The sequence below is a fragment of the Solea senegalensis genome, linkage group LG9, assembly GCF_019176455.1.
Source record: "Solea senegalensis isolate Sse05_10M linkage group LG9, IFAPA_SoseM_1, whole genome shotgun sequence".
Lineage (NCBI taxonomy): Eukaryota > Metazoa > Chordata > Actinopteri > Pleuronectiformes > Soleidae > Solea > Solea senegalensis.
In genome coordinates this window covers 24,153,161-24,175,306 of record NC_058029.1, presented here as the reverse complement: position 1 = coordinate 24,175,306, position 22,146 = coordinate 24,153,161, and the positions used below count along the sequence as shown (strand labels likewise).

Here is a 22,146-nt window from a genome sequence, read left to right as displayed (position 1 = left end):
CTCCGCTCCATTTCAGTCCGCTCCTGCACAGTCACAGGTCGGTCCGTCGCAGCCAACGAATGTGTGGTTTTTGAATGTTGCGCCGTAGAAGCGCGAAGCACGGCAGTAAATATTGTTGCACTTCGTGAATGATTTTCCATCAGAATCAGCTGGAGGAGGCGCAGAGAAACAGCTGATCGCCGCAGCGTCTTTCGCTCTCTCGTTCAGCCGGACGGCATGGCTCGGTATTGAACGCAGCTGGTGGTTATTTTACTCAATTTATGGAAATAGAGGATAACACAAGAATACACCCGATTAGTTAATAATGGATGAATAAATATGCATGTTTAAAGACACTACCATACTGCAGAGTGGTCAACATTTGTCATTTACCAAATGATTATCATGATGAAAAAACTGTGAGGTGTGTTCATGTATACGGGTCGCTGCCTATACCCCAGGCTTATCTCTAAATGGAATATTTACATGACGTACACACTGGATAAAACAAACTAAAAACGGCAATCTATTTAAAAGATACTGTATATCTCTGTGAGCAAATGACTCCTTGTTGACAATCCATCATGTGTGGGGCTCAGCCAGTCAGAGTCAGGAGTGTGTTTGGCATGACAAAACACACAAGGACAATGACGCATGTGTAAGTGCCTGCATGTGTGAGCAGAATGCTACTGAGGCTCGAGAGCAGGCATAACTGTAAAATGGCCAATATGCAATGAAAAGGCCGGGGAGAAAGAGGTGAGTCATGATCTATAATGGATAAGTGCGATACGAAGCAGCGGACGTTCGGGAAAAAAAAGCAGATGAGAAAAGAGCGGAGTGATGAAGTGCGTGTGTGTGCGCGAGTGAATGAGTGACTGCATGATCAAAAAAGATTAATGGGACGTGGTCAGGGAAGTTTAACATGGAAGAACTAAATTCTGCTTTGCTGCAAATAACAGGGATATAAAAAGTTATGCACAGGCTTCAGGAGAATTAAAGGAGTCCGATGAGGAGAAGATATAGGGTTAGTTAGAACTGTCACAGGGGCACAAGAAGGTGAGACGGAGACGGATGAAGATGGCTAGGAGGACTGCACAGTGCATATATTGTGAAAATAAGCCCCCCCACACCACCACCTTCAGAGCAGTGCAGTGCCCTGTGAGTAAGTAAAAAAAAGCACAGAGCAGGAAAGAACGTAAATCTGGGGGTATAGAGTTAAAAAAAGAAAGACAATAAGCAAGTCACTATCAAAAGCAAAAGGAGATGGAAGAAGGAAGTGTAACTTATTCAGAGAGAACAGTGACAGCAGCCAGGAGAAAACAAAAATAATATCAGAGATGAACTGATGTGACGTGTGTAGATGGAAAAATAGAGTGAGGAAAATATAGAGAGTAGACAATGCAGGAGGGGGAAAAAAAACATTTTGTCTATGCAAATGAGAGCGCAGGCACACAGGCATTCAGCCTGGGCTCTGTAAATCTTTTCTCTCACCTCCCCTCGTTGCCTACTTCTCCATACCTGGTCCTCGCATCCATACAGCCTGTGGCTACAGAGTAAGAGACAGGACATAGGAGGTTGATAGGAAGAGGATACAGGCACAGAGTGGAGGCAGCAAGGGAGGCAGGAGGATGCCAAACATCCATCACTGAGTGATCCTGGCAGTGAAATATCTCCTGCCCACTTCCCTTGACCAAAATATGCCTTTTGTCAGCTACTGATTATCCCTGTCACTGTAAACTCTCAGTAACAGTAACAGAGAAGGAAGATTCATGTGCACCTGGAGCAATGATGTCAATGATGTATAAAAAGACATGCAAAACAATCACTAAAGACTAATCATACCATAATCCAGTTGCAAACTAGTTTTGTAAATCACACCAAATTGCCATGTGATCAGTATATATATATATATATATATGTATATATATATATATATATATATATATTCAAAATAAACAGTATCGATTCTGATATAACTGAGGGTTAGCAAGTGCTGTGATGGTAGTCTTGAGACATAAACATCACCTAAGGAACAGTGTGGAATAGATTATATTAGATCACACTTTATTGATCCCTCAGCGGGGAAATTCACTTGTTAAAGTTAAAGCCAGTGGGTGGCAGCAGAGGTCAACTGACGTGACGTAGGCCATAGCTCCTGTGAACAATACCGTCATTAGGGCTGTCAAGATAATCGCATAGATCCGACATGTCCAAAGTCTGGCCCTCGGTCTGATTTTTGAAGCTTCGCTTTTATAATGTATTATTTATGGCCAGGGATGAACTGTCACACAATGTCAGCCTCAGTCACATGTCATCCCCATTAACTCAGCTGGTAAGGATTTGACACCGCTGGCATGGATGAAATATCGTAGTTCGGAGGGGACTATCGCAGAGGAAGACAAGATACCCCACTTTAGTGTATGACGTCAACTCATATGAAGACATCTTGTGTCACCTCCTTTTAGACTACTGTCTACTAGTACTGCTCTCTATCGCAACTCGGCTGAATTTTTTCCACAACAGCCCTAATTACTCTGTTTAACTGTACCCCGATATCTTATCATAGCCCCTGTATCATGATATTATAAGGTTGACATAGGCTATATTCCATATTGAAAACTGAAGAGAATTACATTCAAGCAAAATCACACAGGAGTTTATTATGGCACAACACCAACACCGGGGAAAGGTGCCTGTGCTTTGAGCCCCTTCATGCTCTCTGTACTCCATTTCCGCAGAGCGTTGCTATGCATTTCTAATTGCTTGTGGTTCCATTCATACCAAATGGAGGGTCTGCTTTAGTTCCACACAAGCAGATTCAAGCTCACAATGGCAATTTCACACCAGGAGTTCACTCCTATTTGTATGTTCTTGAGTGGCACACGTTTGGGTACAGGGGGACCGCTTCTTTGTTCTCGTCTTCTTTGAGCAAAACGAGACTGTGCCACCAACTGGACTGGAAGATGTTGAGCATGTGTACTTGGCACGCCAAGTCACGCCTTACTGGCATCCCAGTATTGCTTAAAAATGTCTGTTGCCCATTTAATGTCATGCTAATTACGACCTGCTGCATCCACGGTAGCTTCTAATACTACTTAGCTGCATGTTTGGCTGTCTGCCATTCAAATTAAAGGTTGAGGGAACAGATGTGACGTAACCTTCAAAATGACCCACATATCACCCATGTGCATGAATGCATGCAGGTGCTATGGCGGCACTATGATATGACCACAAATAGCACTACACCTCGGGATCATGGAGAGTACGAACAATAAGACACTAAATCACTGCTGAGACCCTTGAACCGAGGGAACACTGCGGGAGAATTTAGAGTAAGAAATCATTGCGTGAAAGAAAGACAGATGGGGCATTAAAGAGCAAGGTGCCACAAAAGGCAGGGAGAAGAGAACCAGCGAAGAACAGAGAAGGCAGAGAAGGCAAGCAGTGCTGCATGGACTATAAAGCTGTGCACTTGTGAATATGTTTGTGCGCTTGGAACACAATCACCTGGTGTGTGTCCCTGTTTGTCTACAATATCCTCAGGAAGCATATAAAAAGGAGGCCAGTGAGAGAACATGGCATTTAAAAAGCACAGAGGACGCAGCAGTAAATAAGTTTGGAAACTTGAAAAGGTCTCAATAGTCTCCTGAGTGTGGTGTAATCTTTGTAATCATGCATATGCAAATGTGTGCATGGGCACAAGCTAACCTACCAATCTTTCTGTCTGCTTTACGCAGATTTTAGTGCTTTTTTGTAACACAGCCAGAGATGTATACATCAGTCATCGCTTGGGATCAACCTGCTTTTTAATTACCAATGGTTTGTTTGTTTTTAATTTTCCCCATAAGCTCATAAATCGACTTCCCACCAGTACAACTCAAATCCATCTCCTTGGCAAATAAGATTCAGTTATAAATGCATATACAAGTGCTGTCACAAAACTAAATCTGACCCCCAATTAATTGCCTTCATAAGTTTGATATACACAACAGTGCTTATGAAGTATGCATAACAAATGTAGTCTTGGCATCACAATGTTGTTAAAAGTATTTTCACTGCACACCATACATACCCCAGAGGTCTGTTGTTTTCTAATGAGCTGGCAAAGTTTTTCATTATTAAAATTGGTCTGTCTACTTAATCATAGTTAATGAAACCTGTGGGTACTCACCAGGTACTTCTTCATTATGATCAATCTGGAGTAGCAGACTCACTCGAATCGGTCGAGTCAGCCTTAATTTCCTGCCTTACAAAGCACACAAAGGCTTTTACACTGTAGTATTCAGATATAAGCAGAAATGCATGATACTTTTGAGCTTACCAAGATTAACCACATGATGAGACTGGGACAACAATACTCATGCTGATTGGACAAGCGGGTGGTGAAAGGGTAGACTAAGAAAGTCCATGGCAAACTTTGAATGCAGTAGCATTATTAAAATTAGATTTAGTAGAATATTTGCACCTGGAAAGAGTGGTTTAGTAGTTTTGGTACACTTCTGGACATTCTCTGGATATTGTCCAGAGAGCTTGTATCTATGAGCACAAATGTCCCCAGTCACCCCAGACATTCTCTGGAGACTCTTCTGTCAGTTACCTCGTCTAACCCTGGGATAATGTCCAATGAGGGCACGACACAGCAGGAGAAGTTCTGGATGGTGTTCTGCCCCCGAAACCTTCAGAGATTCTCCAGCTGCTGTGAACGCAACTCAGCCAGACAACCTCCCGCTGCACACATCACATGTGAGCGTCAAATGTTTGGAGAACGCCCAGACACAATTCCCCAAACATTATCCAGAGTTAATGTCTGAAAACTGCTAATGTCTTTATTTAATCACCGAATGAAAGATTTTATTTCCAAACAAATCAAGATGGATCAGACATTCAGAAAATTGGAAACTCGACTAAAACAGCCAACAGATTTGCTCCGATAAGGCGAGGACAGATGGCAGCTGTCTTGCCCTTTGGGAAGAGAAAAATAATCAAGAATGAAAGCACATTCCCCCACAGCTTTCTTTTATTAGTTTCTCTTGCAATAAAGTATGTTACTGTACATGCAGTCAGGAGGCGATATCGTGCTGTGTGTACTGCACTGCACAGACTGCAGGCACAGAATCCACTCGTCGTCCATAGCTACATGGTCCACAAAAGCTAAAATTACTCTGGTACCGAGCACAGAACCCCACTGGCCTCTGCAAGCTGCTCCACAGTTCAATTCACCGGTATGGCCCAGCAGGGAACAGTTGCTATGAACCACCGTTTCTCCCTAACTGTGTGCAGTGCCCAAGGCCTGTGTGAAGCTCACTTGCTATCACAGACTGCATGGCTGTTCCACTCCTCCACTGCAACGGGCAGGAAGAAAAAAGAGAGTCCTTCTGTGGGCCGCGATAACATTATTCACCGACCAGATGGACACAGAGATAGGAACATGTCTGTGGACATGAGTTAAAGCATCGCTTCAATCTGCTGGTGCACTTTATGTGGAGTGAGGAGAGACGGGCTGTACCTGTTAACGGCCATAAGGTGAATCTGCAGTCACGCACTTAAATGCCCCTTCAGTCGCTTGAGGGAAAAATGAATCCTGGGGGAGAATGAGCCACAGCTTTCCCTCAAGGTCACTGGTGCTTGGCCACTTTTTTAAGTGGACTTGCCAACTGTAACAATCTCTGCAGAAACAATCACAGCACCAATCCAATTTGGCCTGGCGTCTTTCCTTTTCTCTCCCTCAGTGCAGACGGCTGCATAGCCCCTACTGTTGTTTTGCCCAGCTGAAAGCAGAGGATGAATTGATGACCTTATGAATCTCAAAAGAACCCAGAAAATCATTGTGTTAAATCTCGTCCCAGAACATTAAGCATGACCACAGGCCTGTTACTGCTCAATTGTTTCCTTTTCTTTCTCCTTGCTTTGTCTATCTCACGTATTCCTGCCTACAAGGGCATGGTGGTGCTTGAGAGCCGCCAACTTTTCAAGGATTGTTTTCATATGCTGGTAATTAATTGTGTCTAATTAATGGCTGTTTACAGTTTGCTAATGAAGTGGATGAAAGCTTACTACTCCTGATGTTAAGGCTCTTGTCTTTGGCCCGCAAAAAAAGATAAAGGAGAGAATAGACAGATAGAGACAAGCTGCAGGGAGTGAGGGAGTGCATCGGGGAAGTATAACAGAAGCCGCAGTTGATTTTTTTTTAGTAGCTGTGTCAACAATCTCCTGGCACCTGTTCAAAATGGAGCTGGGTAATCGGAGTTTGATCTATTGACAGCTGCTGTTATCGCTTGCCTTTTGACTAGAAATAGCATGAACTTCTTCAAGGATGTACAGTGGTTTTTCTGAAACATTTGCAAAGACATAAAATCAGGACGTGATCATGTTTTAGACTGTGTGTTTAGACTGTGACAGACATTGTCTTTGAATGATCTGATCTTGCCTGGGTGAATCCAGCCGAGTCCGCCGGGGATTTGATGTTGCTCTGCAGACACACGTGGCAAGGACGCCATTTTGGCCAACTTCAGAATCTCACAAAAAAAGAGAACCAATCTCGAACGGGATCTTTCTCCTGGCTAGAGGCGGAGTAAACATGGCAGCCGCCAGATAGCAGCTGCCTTACGACACGGCTGTTGCTTCCACTTGAAGCGACTTGGTCCTTTGAGCTCCCCGTGGCCAAATTTGTCTATTACTGGATAGCCATTGCTCCTTGAAAACAAGCTTGTTTATTGATGTTTCTGTCACACTGCATACATCATCCAGATCACTGGTGTGATTGGTTGAAGGTCTGTTCAATTACGTAAAGAGGCATTTTGATCTACATGCGTTGGTCACGATTCTTGGGAGGTGGCTACACCCTTTCCAGACGCATACTCAATCTTAAATGAGAGTGAGATTCAGTCTGGTGTTAGCCAGGCTCAATCCGATCACAAGCAGACCTAAATGTGGGTCCAAACGTACCTAATATGACCAGAACTGCGATCATGAAAACCACAAATCACATAATATTCCAGTCTTATCATTCAAAGACAATGTCCTTCCTTTTTCTTTCTCAAAATATCAAATGTTTCTGAGACATGTGTCAGTACAATAGAGTGGATGAGTGCATTCTAACAAACATGCTATTACTGACGCTTCTGTAGCCACCGCTACCGACAGTAGCAATTTATGTATGCAAGAGGTGGTGTTAACACAAATGAATTTGCCACTCGAGGGAGAGATGTTTTGAGAGTTTTCTGAGATAGAAAACTCACCTGAGACCTCTTTAGCAGTGTTGTGTCCGCCTTCTGAAAATTTCCATCTGATTTCCCCGCAGATAGTGCACTGCATTGACTGGTAATTTTCAGCATTCAACAATCTCATCATGGTGAATCTATCAATGGTGATGATACGATGAGGGATTTGGTGGCAGTGTATGTGTGTGGGTGTTTAAATCCCTGAACCAGAGCGCCATGTCGCTTCGCTGAAAGTGGGAGGGCTCTCCATGAACTGCTGGAAAAACAATTTCAAAACCTGTTTGCTTGTGTCTGCGAGTGTGTGCTCATAGTGTGACCTCATCGATCATGACACTTTGGTTCTCTGGAGTGGTCACCTCCACGGTGCATGCCCTTGCTCGCTGTTTATCTTTAAGCATCACCATCCATCTCTCAGTCCCCCCCCCACCCCCCCATCCCTTTCTACACCAGCATATCCATTTGAAAATGCCATTCTCAAAAAAACAAAACAACAACACGATGATCGTCTCAGGCCTACCAGGACTACCTGAAAACGTAGATCAGGTGAGCATTCAGGTACACAGCATTCACAAGCAGGTGTAAACAGGAAACAGGAAATAACAAAAGTTTTTGATATGTGGAAGTTTTCAAACTAAAAGCCTGGACGGGAACCAGGTTCAGAGTAGTGTCGATGTAGCCTCGGTCCCACCATCCCTGTTTCTTCTTCAGTTCATTCGGCTCGCTAAATCTGTCGTTTGCTGCAGCAGGGGTTGCCGTCACTCCTTCTCTCCCTTGTCTTCCTTTTGATTACATGTACAAGCCTCAATTTTAGAGCTGAAATCCTGCAATCATTCACTCATTTGTTAGACTCTTCACTGTCTGACTTTCTCTTCTGCTCTGCTCCTGCCTGCTTCACTGGTCTGTGACACATGCCCCTGGCACTTTACCTCCCTTCCTTCACTCTTTTATACACTGTGCAGCCAGCCATATCTCTCTTTCTCTCTCTCTCTCTGTTTTACTCTACAGTACCTCTCCGACCTCATCAGTCCCTCAGTGCCCTGGCTAAGCCTGGTCACTCTTCATCAGCTGGCCTTCACTAGACACACGGACCTCCCAAGGGTAAATGTAAATTGGTTTGGTTGGCGACGTCTGGACTTGACAGTTTCACCTGGTTTTTACGCCCCTCCGTTCTCCTGGACAAGCACCTTATTACCAGGTGTCCACTCCACCTCTTGTCTCTACTCCCACATCATCATCTACATCATCTTCCAGATGAGATACGTTTTAGCCCCTCAGCTGGCAGCAGACGGATTCCAGCTTTTCAGTTTTAGGCACTTGCCCTTTTCAGCTTAATCAGCCCCTTTCATCCAATCACGACTGGTGAGGGCTCAATTGCAGTGTCTGAGTGGGGGATAATCACCTTGGTTACCACGTTACCAAGTTACCACGCTGTCTGACCCTGTTAGCATTGCACCCTGCAGGAGTTGCAAAGACAGGTAACAAAGTAGCAGCGGAGGGGTTTAAACAGGCCCTGGGCCAAGCAGGGGGTACAAACATTTACTCTTTGTCATGGATACGGTGTCACCAGTAGTGAAGAATTCTCACCCCATGGCAGTGTTTTAATGTTTTTTTTCCTCACTCTGAATCCTGTCTTTCACCCCCTGCCTATGTTCCCTGTCCACAATTCAACAGTGACTGGCTTCGCACAAAAGTCCACCTTGTACCCCAAAGAATACATAGCAACTCCCCCCCTGTGTGTATTGCCAAGAAGTGGTGCTAAGAGAATCACTGTTTAGTGATTTTTCCACTCCCGTGGCAAAGACAAATTATGAGAGGGGTCAGCGACTGAAGAAAAGCTGCTGGCTCAGGGGACACAAGGTCACAGTGTGGGAAGCTGCACCCAAGGGGGGCATTCTGCTTTTGTACCGAGCCAATCAGATTGGATGGAGCCAGAGAACGCTTGATTGATTGGCAGGATTCGCATGCCAGCAAATGGAGGAGATGTCCTTGGCATCCAAGTCAGCATTAACAAAAAAAAAAACTTCAGCAGCAAAGTTGATGAAACGCCAGTTGTTCTCAGAGAGAGAGAGAGAGAGAGACACATAAGGACAACATAGATCACCATTATGATAATCACAAGCGGCAATGTCTGGGGAATAGTAATGGGAAGGAGATGAGGTGGCAGCCATAAAGAGTGTTTCTGCATTAGCACCGGCCTGATTAGACTGACAAAAAGTTTCACTAATGGACAATTAAACAAATGGTCAAATGAGATATAAGGCTTCAATTACCAATTGGTGTATCTTTCTGCCCCTTTTGAGCAGAGTGCCTCATGTTTCCTCGATGAACCTCGGCGCGAGGACAAAAGTGAAACAAAGAGCTGCACACGGGATGTGACATGTGATGGCCTCGTCACGTGACGTACCCTTCAAGATGAAACTAAATGACCTATCTTATTTCCCATAATTTCTACTGAAGCGAGTGTAAATATAAATTCCTCTCTGGACCCAGTCTAGAACGCTGGAGGGGGTTATGGAGATGCAATCAAAGCATGAAACAACAGCAGTTCAAAACAAGGAGTTATGGATTGCACTGAAGACTCGGGGCAGATGAGGAGATAATTACTGTAAAATACATCACCTGTGCTGAACGGTAAGGCTAGGAACTTCTTCTGCTTCTGAGTAATGGACACTATAAAAGCCTGAGGGAGAATAAGAACCAGCCCACACTAAGCTCTGTAACTCTTTCAGTCGTCACTTGCCCAAGAAGCGACACAGTCCAATTTGTTTATGGAGCTTATGCTGAGGCAGTTGTTGAGCTGAGATAGCGGGCCACCGTGTCAGCACCCTCTACGACTGCATCATTTCATCAAACAGGGTCATGCGCGACAGCGAGCAGGCAGCATTTAAGAAAAAAAATAAATAATTAAAATTCTCTTGTGTTGACAGGCATGCCAGGACGGTGTGCCAGGTTCAGGTTGTCCAATTATTCAGATCTACAAAAGATGAGGAATCACATAAAAAGAATGTAATACTGAAACCTGATCGTGTGCCGGGCTAAAATTTACACCATGGACCCGGAGATGGCAGGACAGGGAGGTAGGATGGAAGGCCTAGCTCGGTTTTAATTAAATTGCCCACAAGTTTATTTTATTCGGGGGTGAATTACCCTCCCGGGATAAATCTTGGCCAACTGAGAAGACATTTTCAGTGTCAGGGCGACCAACTTTGAATATGAAGACCCACTTTTTTATAGATGACAATCCTGAAAGACCATTTCTGTAACACCTAATAGTATTCTTGATTAGTTCAACTAGACTTTTCCAAGACATTCTTTGAGGCGACATATCATAAATTGCACAACTTTATTGTATGAATGTGGAATTGAAAATGAAACCTAATAATCACATTTAGATGGAGTTAACATGATGCTTATATAGACATTGATCGTATATACTTTTACTTACACATTGCTAGTGTGAAAGACGGACCAGCTGGCTTAATATTAAATACTGTAGTCTATTTTTCCACTTTGCACTTTGTATAAAATAGTTGGCTGACTTAATGTTCGGTGCTTTTCTTTTGTAAAAATAGTAAGTGATAGTTTGATTTGCAGAACTGTCGAACTGTAGAAGACTTTTCTTTAGCTGGGCGGCAGACACATTCATTGGATTATTATTATTATTATGGCAGAGACTGCATGTGACTACGTTGGAAAATGAACATGCTCCTTTGTGGTTCAGAGGTGTACTGCAGACATAAATCAATAGGTTCCAAAAAAAAAGTCTGCTAATTTATACGGAGACCAAACACAAAAAACCTCCTGTGGGTCCCAAACCCAGTCTCGAGGAAGAACCGCATTTGAGAACAAAGATGTAGAAACAGCAAAGTCAGCGCTGTGTGGAAGAAAGTGACAAGGCAATGTCAAGTCTGCTATAATGCAAACTGCATCTGACGAGCATCAAAAATAGCAACTGGGATCTGAGGAACTCTTGCATAAGCAGTCCTATTCCTCCGTCTCACAGAAACTCTAACGCGCTACATAAGCCGTGTATAGGTGAGGTGTATATGCACTTGTGTGTTTCCACCTATGTGTTTGATGATGTGGATCTAAATCCCTATGTTTTGTGTATACAGCATTTTCCTTGATGTTTGTGATTACACGCGAGGCTTCCCTCTCAGACTCACAGTGATTTATGCATGGCCTCAGTGTTTCTCTGTGGTGTGTGTGTGTGTGTGTAGCTGTGTGCGCTTGCACACATATACCAGCTATAATTGGTATTCAAATCTCCTCCCACAAGTACGTCCGACTGCTGCCGTTTCTCAACCGCCAGAGCCCCCAGCCAAGGTCCAAACAGAATGATGGCAAACAAGCTCAAACGGATGACTCTCATTGCACACGTTCAAATAAACAAATGGCGGTGATTTAATGTGCACGGCGATAAGGCAGGTGGTAATGGGAGGCATGAGAGGGACGGGAAGGAGGCGGAGGAATGTTAATGATGGAGGGACGCATGGTGGCCGCTGAGGGTTGGTCAGCGGAGATGGAGTTTAACATCATTTGTTACTGTATGTAGAGGGTTTCTGTTGGACTCACAGCTGCCATGGATCAGCCACCCCTACTAAGCCATGCACTCAGTCCACATACACACACCGTGTGTGTGTGTGTGTGTGTGTGTGCGTCAGTCCCTCAGGCCTGCCCATCAGACACACTGTGAAGTCTTTCTGCCTTTCTTCTCCCACTCCTCCACCCTCCCTGGCTCTTTCCCATCTTTCATATTCCCTCCATCGCTCCATTGTGCCGTCTCTCCTTGGTTTGACAAAGGAGGGCCGAGACTCCCAGCCTCGCCGTCATCACAGCACCCTCTAAATCTATCTGTCCGCTCATCCGTCTATCTGCCAAATCAATCTGTCCATCTCTATTCCAGCCTAATAACAACCGCCATCCTTTATGTCCTCCCACTTTTTGTTCTCCATTTTCCTCTCCTCTTAATTGGATTTGACAAGTTTCGCTTCATGGGAAAATGGACGGAGACATGATTATTATTTATGAGTATCGCGATAGTTCGGGTCTTTTGAATTGCGGTTGTTTGAGGTACTGACACATTGTCAGCACTTACTGCTTCTCAGTGAAAACATGGCTGCCAGCAGGGTCACACAGAAGCACAGAGGATAACCTCGTAATATATATACGCCTGCGTAAGTCTATGTTATAATCCATGACACCGACGTTTCTATACTGCTCACTCACCGACACTAAATACCGTGGAGAAAATCTGTGTTTTTAGTTTTGCAGGGAAACTGGAGCTGCTGGTCTAATGCTGCCTCGTCAGGATTTCCAATAGTTAAGTCACAAAATAACAAACATGAACTTGCTGTTGGACACAGTAGTGCATCAGCAACGTCTGAGTGCCGCGGTGTAAAATTGTGGATTTTCTCTGTGGACCGAATCTGTGGGAGAGCAACACTAACGTCAGCGTGGGGCTGAGAAGGGCTGTGTAACAGCAATTCAACATGGCAAAAGAACATATTCTTAACATAGAGAGTTACGCTGATGGTGATTTTATTAGGGGAGGCTTTTATTGAGTGGCTCTAAGTTTTGTCTCCAGTAGCATGAGAAGCAAGCGTCCGTGTCTCAAGCTGGTCCTCGACACAGTGGGGTGTTGTGCAGGCAGTGTTAGGACACAAAAAAACCTGAATTCCCCCTTTAATACTGTGCGGTCAGAATCAAACCATCTATAGTCCTCCTCCTCCTCCATCCCCTCTCTGCCTTCAACACCCCTCCACCCCCTTGGCCTCCTGTCTTCCCTGGCCCCTGTCAGTGGCAGGATTAATGACAGTGATCAGTGAGCAGCCCCCAGCAGAGGCTGCCTGCAGCCCAGGCAAAAACCAGCACTGAGAAGAGCACACGGGGCAAAGCACACTGACGCTGCATGCAAGCATACACACACACACACATATATATATATATACATAAACAGTATAAATAAATGGGCTGCACTCAGTTATCCACTTTAACTAACATACAAACACGTACTCATCCAAGCATACAAATGATCCATACATTGTTCCCGAACAGACGTAAGCACAAGAGAAGAAATCAATACAGAGGCCATGTAGAGGTTGGTGTCAGAGCAGCCAGAAGAATGGTTATGGAGTAAAGTAGCATTCCTTACAGGCTACAGAAAACACCGTTACAGCTACAGCGCAGCGCAGGTGACAACACACTTAACCCGTTCAGAGCGTGAGGACAATGTAAACAAAGCCACAACAACAACAATCAGACACAAGCAGTGAGGCGACATGAGTGTGCACGTCCTTGTTAGTCGCTACTGTTTGGTGAGGGTCACTGAGGCTTTGGGAGGAATTTAATGAGGTTTGTTATGAGTCTGCATTACAGCACCAACCCACACACACACACACACACAGGTTTGCGCAGCGATCCTTTGAAGCACATGCATTGACTTCCATTGATTTGGACAGAATACACAAATCGCACAATCCCAGTTATCATTAACCCCTAACTGCAATTCAAATCTTAGCCCTAAACTTTACCAGTTCCTCAGAAATTAGGTTCTGCCTCATTTGGAACCAGGTTTTGTTGGTCTCCATGAGGACTACCGGTTCTGATAAGGTCAGTGTTTATGCCATAAAAAGGTCCTAAAGAGATCACAAATACAAGAACACACACTCAAGCAGATCTCACACAACACCAACATGGAGCTGAGGACATTCAGAGTTATGACTGAGCCGAAACCCAATCCTCATTCTGCAGCAAATCCATGACTAGTGTTATATTGTCCGTGACATAATAGCTGGTTTCCATCAGCCTGTTTTTATGCACATTGTCGATTTGCGCATAAATGGAAACGTAGAAAATAAAAAGGAAAAAACATCTTGAAATATCACATACATTTTTTTTTTTACTACGCTTAAGGGAGTTGGAAAATGTGAAGTATCTATAAAGAAATAAGTGCGAAGGAGCGAATGAAGCCTGGGTCACTACAAAAAACAATGTGTGTGGACTAATAAGGAAAATACACAACACTGTTTAAATATTACTACAATAATTGATGTACGTCGCAACAATATGTGACAATGTAATATTTACCTTCTTCTGTGGGGACCATAGACTGTGACAATAGAGACAGCACTCATATAGTCCATACTAAATCGTCTCCAAATGTGAGGATAATTTACATAATTGACATTGCATTCTATTGGAGAAGACCCACAACTACCCATTGAGACCATTAAATGTTGTGACATTAAAGACACCAGCCACTACGGGGGCCACATCCAGTGTGCTCCTGCAGTGCCAGTCCCAAGCCCCGGATAATCTAGTGTACAAACCATTGCCAAATCAAATATGCAGATGACTGTGAACAGTACTGACTTGAGGACACAAAGGATAGGGCAAGATGATCGGCTGTGGCGACCCCTCGAAAGATGAAGACATTTTTTGACATTATCAAAAGACTCAAAAATGATCATTTTGGGACCAGCAGGAGTCAGTGGCGGTGACCCAGACTTACTCATATCAAGTAAGAGTAACACTCAATCTCTGCCAAACGGCACTGGATGGAATTACACATGCATCTTAATGTAAAGTAGATTATATACGGAGGAGATGATCCAGAGAGGAGGGAGAACATCAGAAGCAACACAAAGCACTGCAGGTGCCATTAGAGCCTCCTTGTGTGGGGAATCATGGTCTGATGTTATTGTGTGTGATAAGGTGAGGTCTCAGAGGTGCTCTCTGCTCGTGTGGGATATGAAAACAGACACAGACAGATGACATGTGCTGAGTCTGCTCCACTGCGTGCATTTGTTATGTGGCTGTGACATGAGCTCTCCATATGCGCGCGCGCGCACGCACGCACACACACTAAACGTTAAGACCACATGACGATCCTGTGAGTGGGTAAAGTCAAACCCTTTCACTTTCGTTGTCACTTTTGTTAAAATGCCTTTCATTTTGCAGAAGTGGTCGAAATAATGACTCATATCCGAACAGCCAAACGGATGTGGACACTGTTGTGGGTTCTTGTTTTCGTTGCGCTAAAGGAGAGTGATTTGAGCAGCAGTGGACACTAAGCGCACACAGTGCAGGACGAAATATCTGCACGTGCAAGTATTGTCCCGCCGCTGCGCGCTCACACATCTCTGCCCAGCCTGACAGCTGCTGAAGATCTGTGCTTGAATCCCGGTGTTTGCAAACTTGCACCACAAAACCACAACAACACAACATAACACAACACAACAGCAGCAGCGGCAGCGGCTGATCACTCTTCACATTCACATCACACTCTTCCACTCTGTCCGCTCGAGCCTTACCAGTGCGCACCAGGCAGGCGACGGTGATCACGGCGAGAGGGACGCAGTAGTTCCACACGTTCGCGAGAGCCATCGCTGTGGTTAGTCCTCCTCCTCGTCGTTCTCCTCCTGTGGTGATGTTTCTCAGTCAGTATTCCTCTTCTGTAGGGGGCAAATCACAGTGACATGAACCCGCAGGTTCACTCAGTGCGTCCGTGTGTCTTTCTCCGCGTGTGTTTGTGTGCTTGTCCTGCGCGACTGTGCGTGAAAGACTGGGAGTGTGTTTTCCCTCCTGCGCTCCGTGCGTAAAAGCTGCTGCTCCCAGTTCCTTCCCACACACACACACACACCCACTTTCGGTCTCTCTCTCTCTCTGTGAGTGTGTGTTTGAGCCTGACTGCGACGGCTTAGCCGGTTTTTCTTGGTTTCTTTACATTGTAAATGTATTTAAAAGCTTTGCCAATGAGGCGGGCCCCGTGTGTCAGTCTGACCAATTGCAGGGAGCGGGAGAAGGTGGAGGGGGTGTGTGGAGGAGAGAGAGGGGTTGGGCTTTAAATGGGGAGAAAAAAAGGAAAGGAAGTGGGTTGTATATAGGAGAGAGAGAGAGAGAGAGAGAGGCTGCATCTTCCAATTAATTGCGCTCAATTCGCCCTAAACATGATTGATAACCAACATTAATTTCCCACACGCAAACAAGCAATTCATTCCAAATTCAGCTCCACAGAGCGAATAGGATGCGCGTGGCACAGTGATTAAGATGATGAGGATGAAGCAGATGTTTATTGTTGGAAGAGACAACAATGTCATTCATCGAATCCTGAAGTGGACTGAGGAGAAAGAAAGGGGAAAAAAAAAGAAGTGATAATACAGATTATCCTGCAGCGTTTGTTTTTGTCTGCTCATTCACCTGCAGGTGGACTCACCTTCTTCAAGGATGGGTTACTGAATAGATTACTGAGGGGCCCCCAAGGACTCCGGGGGCCCCAAGGCCCAAACATCTGTGCCATTATCCTGATATATTTGCTACTATTATGTTTTACAGAAGCCAAATCATGATTTATTATTATTATTATTATTATTATTATTATTATTATTATTGTTATTCTTATTATTATTATTATTATTATTATTAATATTATTGTTATCATGGATGTCTTTAGAGGGCCATGTATAGGCTATGTTAGCCTCCACTGATGTCCTGATGGATCCTCAGTCAAATAATGAAGGTTAAGTTATATCCATCTGTGCCCAGGGGCTCACAGGCCCATAATCCGTCCCAGACCTTGTTACGTCCAGATTACCAGATTGAAAGTGACTCAAGTTCAATTTGTTCCCTTTGAAGTGAGTGAATTCTGATTTTCAGTGTGTGGTCGTTGATCACACACTCACTGACACTGTAAACAACAGCCCAACGAGAAAAAAGCCAAACATTATTACATTTATTTAAATGTTCTTGTTTTAGGAAAAATTATCTGCAACAATACTTAAGACTAACTTGTTTTCCTTGACACTTTCAGACTGTAATGTTCCTTATACTGAGGAAAAACAGGAGAAAACTAGCTTGGATTAAGATGACTTTAAGAATGAATATCTTCTAATTCTGTTTTATATAGCAGTTCTTATATTTTCACACACACCAATGATAGTGAATTTTACTTCTGTATTAAAAACATTTATTAATACACACCAGTACTGAACACACAAACCAGGAGCATTTGGGATTTCATGCAAACCATTGTTTTATCTTAAGTAAACTGTAATTTCCTCTGGAGAAAAAAATGGAATGAGATTATTTTTCTAGTGCAAAACTTGCTTACCAAGATTCATTTCTTTTTTAGGCAAGAAATAAAACTTTTCTTTAGAAAATAGGCTTAGTTTTACTTTCGTCTAACGAGTGGTTATTTAAGTTTGTGTTGTCTTTCTATCATGTTGAACCACTCTGGTCATTTTCCCTCTGACCTCTGGCCTCAGCAAGGCATTTTCACCCAGAAAACTGTCGCTCACTGGGTGTTTTTCTCTTTCTCGGATCATTATCTGTAAACACTAGAGATGGTTTTGTGTGGGAAACTCTAGTGGATCAGCAGTTTGTGAAATACTCGGACCAACAAGAACCATGCCACTTTCAAAGTCACTTTCATCGCCTTTCTTCCTCATTCCGATGCTGTGTTTCATCTTCAGCAGCTCATTGTGACCATGTCCACGCGACTTAATGCGTGACTTGAGTTGCTGCAACGTGATCAACAAGCAGTCGAAACGGGTGTTCCTAATAATGTGGCGGGTGATTGTATGCCTGTAACGTGGCCATTCAACTTGAGAGAGAACAGTCATGTCAGAGTTTTGACTCTAAACTCTGTAGTACATATACTGGATCAGATATTGGGAAGAAAAAACTGAAAAAAATACATATAATATCACATACTCTGTACACCAAACCAGTGCCATTCTTGTTTTTGTTTTTTTTAACCTTAGAGAGAGGGCAGTAAAAACACAAAAGTGGTTACTAGTGTTAATTTGTCCTTTCGTATTCACTGTGATGCTCTAAGTGTGGTGATACTGAACTTGAAGTAAACGATTAAACCAGTTTAATGACTTTGGCTTTTAGAAGTCAGAACAGATGTGCAAATGTGCACTAAGTGAGCAATCGTCAACGCCATTGAAATATTTAACATGTTCAAATGTTTTTTGGACATTTTAACACCCACCGACTGTGAGTGAGGGATGCTCATGTCTGCCATGCTGCAGTGATCATGTCAACTCTGCGGTTTCATCACAAGTGACAAAGCCAAACACATGAAAGTCAGACACCTATGTTATGAATATGAACAGCATTGGAGTTGAACCACATGACTGGTAATGTGAACGTATACAAGTCATATTTTGAGGCTGTCACAGACATAGATGTTTGTTTCTTGTTCTTGTTTTTGTTTGTTTTATCCATCTCTGGTTGCTTTTGGATTATTTTTTTTTTTCGTAAAAACAACAGCAAAGTCACACCATGTGTGCGGATGAATCCCAGGAGGGTTGAGGTCATGGGACGCTGTGTTGTTGAAGCTGCATCATCTACAGAATATGCATAGAAGAGTCATTAAGACGAGCCGAGAACAGACCTGAGTGTATTTGGTTAATTCACCATTCACAAAGACGGTAATGGCCCGGAACTAAAACTTGAGCTCTGGATGAGCCTGTGTTCCTGCTCCTCTGCAGTCAGGGCCTATTAGATCCTGCTAAAGGGGCTCTTTAAAATGTTCCCTCATGCTGTGGCCATAGTTTGCCCATAATTGTGTTTTCTAGTCAGAGAGTGCTGCTCCATTATGAAAATGGTTTCTATTTCCACACTTTTTTTTGTCCTCTCCCTAATCTAGTGGGCTTCAGTGGCTCCAAGACCTGAATGAAACTGTGTCTTTGGCGCCCTCCTCAGGTAACATTGATTAAGACATGTCATTGGTCTCTCTCTCTCTCTCTCCCTCTCTCTCGCTCTCTCTCGCTCATCCGTCACAAATCCTCCAGACACTTTGGTCAGTTTGGTTCAAACAGTCAGAAAAGTTCAAACAGAGAGTGAGGCATCAAAGTATTCAGTTAGCATTAATATTAATATTTATCCCCTTGACTTCCACAAAGTTACTTTGAACACTTCAACCTCTTATTTGAATTTCACTTATGGATCTGTGCAAAATCTTGAAGTCTCAGCTCCAGGCTCTCTCCGCAAAGCGAGTTTCTGTCTTGACACAAAGTTTTAACCTTGTTGTTTTGGTGACGATAACATCCTCCCTGCTCCTTCCCCAAATCCTCCCTCCCATCTTTCCCTGTCAGCCTCCCTGCGAGTGTTTGTTCCCCACTTGGCAGGGAGTCAGCGGCAGCAGCTTCCCCGACACCAGATGGGGCATTGTCAGGAAGTAATGAGGGAAAACACCTGCTTCAGCAACAAACTTCGCTCCTCCATTTTCCCGACATTTGACACAACATACGCGGCATGAACACACAAACCCAAGTGACCATGGCGAGGACAGCGGTGGGTGATGGCGTACAGTTGCAAATGGGGCTTCAATGTATTAGTCAATGTTTGCTGTGAGTCAGTGTTGTATGTACTGCACACTGGAGAAAGACAAGACAAAGGGTATACATTCAGAGACAGTATTCAAAGACACTGTGCGAGTCTGTTTTGAGGGATCAAATTGTGATTGGAGTGCAAGACAATAGAGTGCGGTTTTCACCAGACCTTGTAAACAATTCAAATTTGCTTAGCATCGCAAAGTGCAAAGCACAAAAAATATGTTTTGCAAAGAAAAATGGGAAGTGTGAAGTGACACAGTCGTAGGAAGTGATCATAGGACACATAATGCTGAGAAACAGAAGACAAGTGCACAAAAAGAGCCACAAATCAAACCATTCTCAGTCATTAGCAGTAACAAAAATGACATGACACTCAAAGTGAATAATTAGGAGGAAAAACACCAGAGACAGACATAAAAAAAAGGAAAGACAGACAATGTTCAAAGAGACACATTCTGAGACCAAAACGTTTAATTTAAGAGATGTGAGGAACTGTGTAACGTATAATTATAATTATGGTTGAAATAGATTTTTAAGTTGATTTCATATTAATGATGTAAGAATGTTGATAAAGGCTTCAAAAGACTAGTGTTGCACTAACTGGTCTGAAACCAGTGTTTAAGCTACAACAGGTGCTGTATAAACAGCTTTAAAGGTGCAGTGTGTAACGTTTGGTGATTGTTTTTGTTTATTGTTGTTCTTCAATTTATTAAAAAAATGTTTTCAAGAAAAAGAATCTGTAAATGGCAAAGTCAGGTTACCCCAAAATGGACTCTGAGGCAATACTATCAGACCAGACTGAGGGAGCATTTGTGTGTATACAGTGGCAGCACAGGGGTGGGCGGGGACAAAAGACCACGTATTTTGAGCAATGAAATGTTTCCAGTCATGCTCCAACCTGTTTGCAGCCACTTATTTCTCTTCACTGCACAATGTTGCTGATGTCTCGTCCTGTCTTATAAAACAAATCACGCTGGGACACATAAGATCCACACGTCGCTATTCTGAGAAACACAGGCCTAATCAACAGTTTTGAGTGCACCCGGTCGAGTCTGCCAGTGATTTGTTTTCTGCAGACATGTCTGGCAAGGACGTCGTTTTGGCCAACTACCGGATCTCCAATCTCAAACAGCAGTGGAAACATCGAGCAGCTTTCGTACACATCCAACATTGTGGCCACCAAAGAGCAGCTATCTTTTGATTTGGCTGTTGCTTTCATTCCAAGCGACTTGTTCAACGGAGCTCAACCGGTAAACAGTCGTTAGATGCCATTACTAGATAGCCACCGCTCCCGGAAAACTACAAACACGCTTGTTGACACATTTTACGTCGCTCGCATTTGTCATCCCGATCATTCGTGTGATTGGTTGTAGGTCCGTACAACTCCATACATTTGATCTATGCCTAGATCAACTACTAGTGGCGCTTTTTTTTTTGGTCCCTGGTTCCAAGCGAGCTGAGCCCATACCAAACCGAGTACAGTAAAGCTGAGTAGAGCCAAGTCGTGCTAGAACTGTATAATGGAAAAGCTGTAATGCGATTGCTACCCGAAAGAGTACTCGGTGTGATATCAGTGAATATAAGGTTTACAAAGAATGTGCCTTTACCTGATAAAGGATCCTAAACGGATCACTCATGGTGTTTTGTCTGCTCTAAATTCTGTGCACAGCTCCTGCATCTCCTTAAGCTGTTGCCCACTGGTTTATCCATGAGACACTATGAAGGTCAAAATGTCACTGTGAACTACACCACTCTCCCTCCCAGCCAGAGCCTCTCTCCTCATGGGGACAGCTCCACTGCGGGAAATACCTGATACATAATCTTGTCTTTTTCTGACCAACCGGATGAAGCCTCTGCATGGACTAAAGCCCACTAGGGAGTATTCAGCCTTTCACTCATGACTGACTCAAAGGCCAAAACAAAATGGTGCTCGCTGGCATTTTGCAGGAATGCATCTTAAAATTTTCAACGTTGTGTATTTTTTTCCAACAGAGCATGACAGTTTTCTAAATTTCCTCCAGTGTTCGATTCCACAACTTTCCTAAAACATAAATATTGGCTTTTTCAAGATCTCATGATATTAGCCACACTAAGAATCCAAACTAATACAATTGGTGACCACTTCTGTCAGTGGATTTTCAGTGGTTTGTTCAACACGTGTGACGTTCCAGGTCAAAAATGAACAGCATATTAAATGGCACTTAGGTGTCCACAACCATCCATCCATCCATCCATCCATCCGTCTTCTACCGCTTTATCCTTCACATGAGGGTCGCTGAGGCGCTGGTGCCAATCCCTGCTGACATAGGGGGGAAAGGCAGAGTGCACCCTGGACAGGTTGCCAGTCCAGCACAGGGCCACAAACAACCATCCACTCTCACGCTCACACCTACAGTCAATTTAGATTTAAATTTAGGGGGGGAACCAGTGACCTTCTTGCTGTGAGGCAACAATGCCAGCCACTGTACCCCTGTACCCCATTTTTTTGGCATTGCAATGTAACGTGACTTCAGGAAATAGACTGTGGATCAATCACTCCATCAGAAAGTGACACAAATCAATGCATGATAAAGGTACGACTGGTTGTAGAGTTGCTTTACATT

The 22,146-nt window shown here is 43.7% G+C and overlaps 1 protein-coding gene across 1 annotated transcript in view; it reads right to left on the bottom strand.

Annotated features, from left to right (window-relative positions):
- cadm4 (cell adhesion molecule 4) overlaps positions 1-15,982 on the bottom strand; it is a 229,403-nt gene extending 213,421 nt beyond the window's left edge. The window contains exon 1 of the mRNA XM_044033448.1: positions 15,515-15,982. Coding sequence (XP_043889383.1) covers positions 15,515-15,587 — 73 coding nt within the window. The 5' untranslated portion in view covers positions 15,588-15,982. The remainder of the gene's footprint in view (positions 1-15,514) is intronic.
- Positions 15,983-22,146: the final 6,164 nt, after the last annotated feature.